At 39.0% G+C, this 2,947-nt stretch overlaps 1 protein-coding gene across 1 annotated transcript; it reads right to left on the bottom strand.

Annotated features, from left to right (window-relative positions):
* Positions 1-251: 251 nt before the first annotated feature.
* LOC140757685 (uncharacterized) lies at positions 252-979 on the bottom strand. The gene is made up of 2 exons (XM_073093592.1): positions 953-979; positions 252-775 (listed from the first exon to the last, which is right to left on the bottom strand). Exons 1-2 carry the CDS (start codon positions 962-964, stop codon positions 272-274), a joined length of 516 nt encoding a protein of 171 aa, XP_072949693.1. The 5' UTR covers positions 965-979; the 3' UTR covers positions 252-271.
* Positions 980-2,947: the final 1,968 nt, after the last annotated feature.

The following is a 2,947-nucleotide window of genomic DNA, read 5'->3' on the forward strand; positions in this document are numbered from 1 at the left end:
TCAACTCAACGTAAGACCAAAATGTATATTGTTATATACTCGTATATACGTTGTGAATGTCTTACTAGAATGTGAACTTAATAGAAACGTGGTAAAAGTACTCTTATAAGTACATGTACTATTATATGTAACTACTGTTCTATTTCTAAATCGTGAGAAGGGATGATAACACGCGTAGTTTATACAAAATATATATATTTAATCATATAAATAGTTAACAATCTTAATTATATTCACAATAAACTTTTGACTAGAGAATCTTCACAATAGTTTACCACCATCCGCTGGAGTACCCGGATCCGTAACCGGAACCGTAGCCGGAGCTATAGCCGGATCCGTATCCGGAACCGTAGCCAGAGCTGTAGCCGGAGCTGTATCCGCCGCCGATGCCGGAGTATCCGCCAGAGTAGCCAGCGGAGTAGCTGGGTGCGGCGACCACGCGGTTCACAGTGACCACTTGAGGCACGGACACCACCTTGCGCACGTTCACCACCTGGGGCACGTCCACCACCTTCTGCACGTTCACCACCTTGTTTTGGGTGATAACTCGTGGTGAGTAGCTAACAGCGGGGGCGGAGATGGCGCTGTATCCGCCACCGTATCCGCCGCCATAGCCACCTCCATAGCCGCCTCCGTAGCCGCCTCCATAGCCACCGCCGTAACCCCCGGAGATGCCGCCGGAGTATCCGCCGGAGTGCAGGCCGCTGAGGAAGCCGCGCTTCTCACGCACGTTGCCGGCGGACACACACGCCACCATCACGCACACGGCTACGATCTGTAAATAAAGCAGGCCACAGTATAGTTTGCTTAGATCAAAGAATTCATCTCAATGTTCTATTAATCTTTTAATAATTATTATTTTATAACCACAAATAGACAAGTATTTTGGATTAATCAGGTCAAAATACTTGTCTACTTATATTTCAATGTGTGTAAAGTTCATAATACTTACGAAGGCTTTCATGATGGTTAGTATTGGTTGTTGTAGAGCTTAGGAGGTTGTAAACAAGTGATGTCCTGTCTCGCGCGGCATCGTATATATACCGCGGCGGGTGTCGCAACGCGTCCTCGCGCCTCGTAAATAGGCTTTTTGGGTTTACGTGTACATTAGATTAGTGACGGACCTTTAGACACATATGAAGACAATTAATAGATTTGTTAAGTAATATTAAAGTAAACTATACAGTGGTATTTATGTACGTACAATTTTAACCATCAATAGACACGTTGTAGAATGATACGATGATATCATTATACAATTATAATATCATGATTTCAATAGATATATTTAAATTAAAAAATAATAATCAAGTACATAATTTATTAAAAATAATATGGGTAATACACAAATGTACGATATATTAAATTGTTAAAAATTAACTTAAATGAAATATTGTTTTTATGTATTCTAATAACCTACCTGTGTACAAACTTTCCTCATGTATTATTATTTTAAAGTTAATAGAGTTAAAACATACAAATGACATATATATTTAGATATTAAGACGGTTTAATACGTTTATGTCCGTCATTGAGCTTCTCACAATGTGGTGTGATAGAGTAATTATGCGCAGCTTGCAATAGTTGTGAAAACTGAGCCACATCAGATAAACAGTGTCAGTGTTACGCGTTTGAGCAGCTAAGTGGCAATAAAACATGTAATCCACTTAGTGGCGGTAAGCAGCCGGAGACAACGGAGCGGCGACGCAATGTTGTAATTACTCTGATAACGTTCATAGTAATATTGAAACAATGTCTGAAAGAGGAATATAAGAGGGGAGAGGAATACCCATAGTCATCTCTTATCAACCTCAGATAGAACTAGTCTTACGTGAGGTTGGTCATTGAAGCACTGCTACCCCCGAGAACGAAGTTGGAATTCCTCGATAAGTGTCTCTTAGTACTTAATGTTATTATGAAGCAGAAATTATTGCGGCGATGGTATTTTCGGAATCGTGCCACAAAGAGTTAATCCACCTTCAAATTTTATAAAGATACAAAGTTTTCATTTGGTAGGAATTTTAAAGGTGATAAAAAAATATATATATTATTCGCGTTTACGAAAGATCTGTAAGTTCATTTTGTGAATATTTAGAAAGAGATCAGGAAATGGTACCCCAATGTCAAAGACTTAGCCAATTATTCAGAATATCTGATTGGTACATCTAGAGACTCGAGGAGATTAATCATGTTACAACTGCGATATGTTAAAGTGTTTATTACATTATTACTCTGCAGTAGAGGGTCCAGCACACCGGATCATTTATTAAAATTGACTGTGAGACTATTAATCGTTGCTAACTTGAAAAGTGCACTTTCTCAAACTTATAACTAAGTTGTTTCTCACGGTACCGCGCAGATGCGGCGGCACGGTAGAGATTACTTAGATGACAATTTGTGACACAATTTTCAAGACAATCTTTCAGTTGATGTACATTCTCGTTCGAAAAAAACGGGATCAGTCCACTGCCCCCAGATTATAGTAGTATCTCATCAATATGCAACAATGCTAGTCACCTCATCGCTCGCATCGTGTGGTGTGACCACAGGCGACCCGCGGCGCTCCGACATTGATCTCTCGAACTCGCGGTGTCAATGCAAGGGCTGAAACACATGCACATCGATTATTTCTCCATTAATGTAAGCGACACAGTTTTTTACTAATTTATTGAAGCATTCTGTATTTTATTGTATACGTGTGTATGTCGAACGGGCTGATGGCGATCGACGTCATTTTTTGATGTTAAGAGCTTAGTTTCTAAAATCGATCGGTAGAGCCGTTTAAAAGTTATTAAAAAAAAAATCTACAAACAATCTACCGGTTCGAATCGGATAATAATAAATTGTTTGTCCAGTACCCGTATTAATAATTATAAATTGTTCGTACAGTACCTGTATTAATAGACTCAGCCTTTTTTTATGTACATTATAAATAAATATCAAAACA

Source organism: Epargyreus clarus, unplaced genomic scaffold (assembly GCF_041222505.1).
Source record: "Epargyreus clarus isolate Ecla_fem2 unplaced genomic scaffold, WU_Ecla_fem_2.2 ptg000001l, whole genome shotgun sequence".
Lineage (NCBI taxonomy): Eukaryota > Metazoa > Arthropoda > Insecta > Lepidoptera > Hesperiidae > Epargyreus > Epargyreus clarus.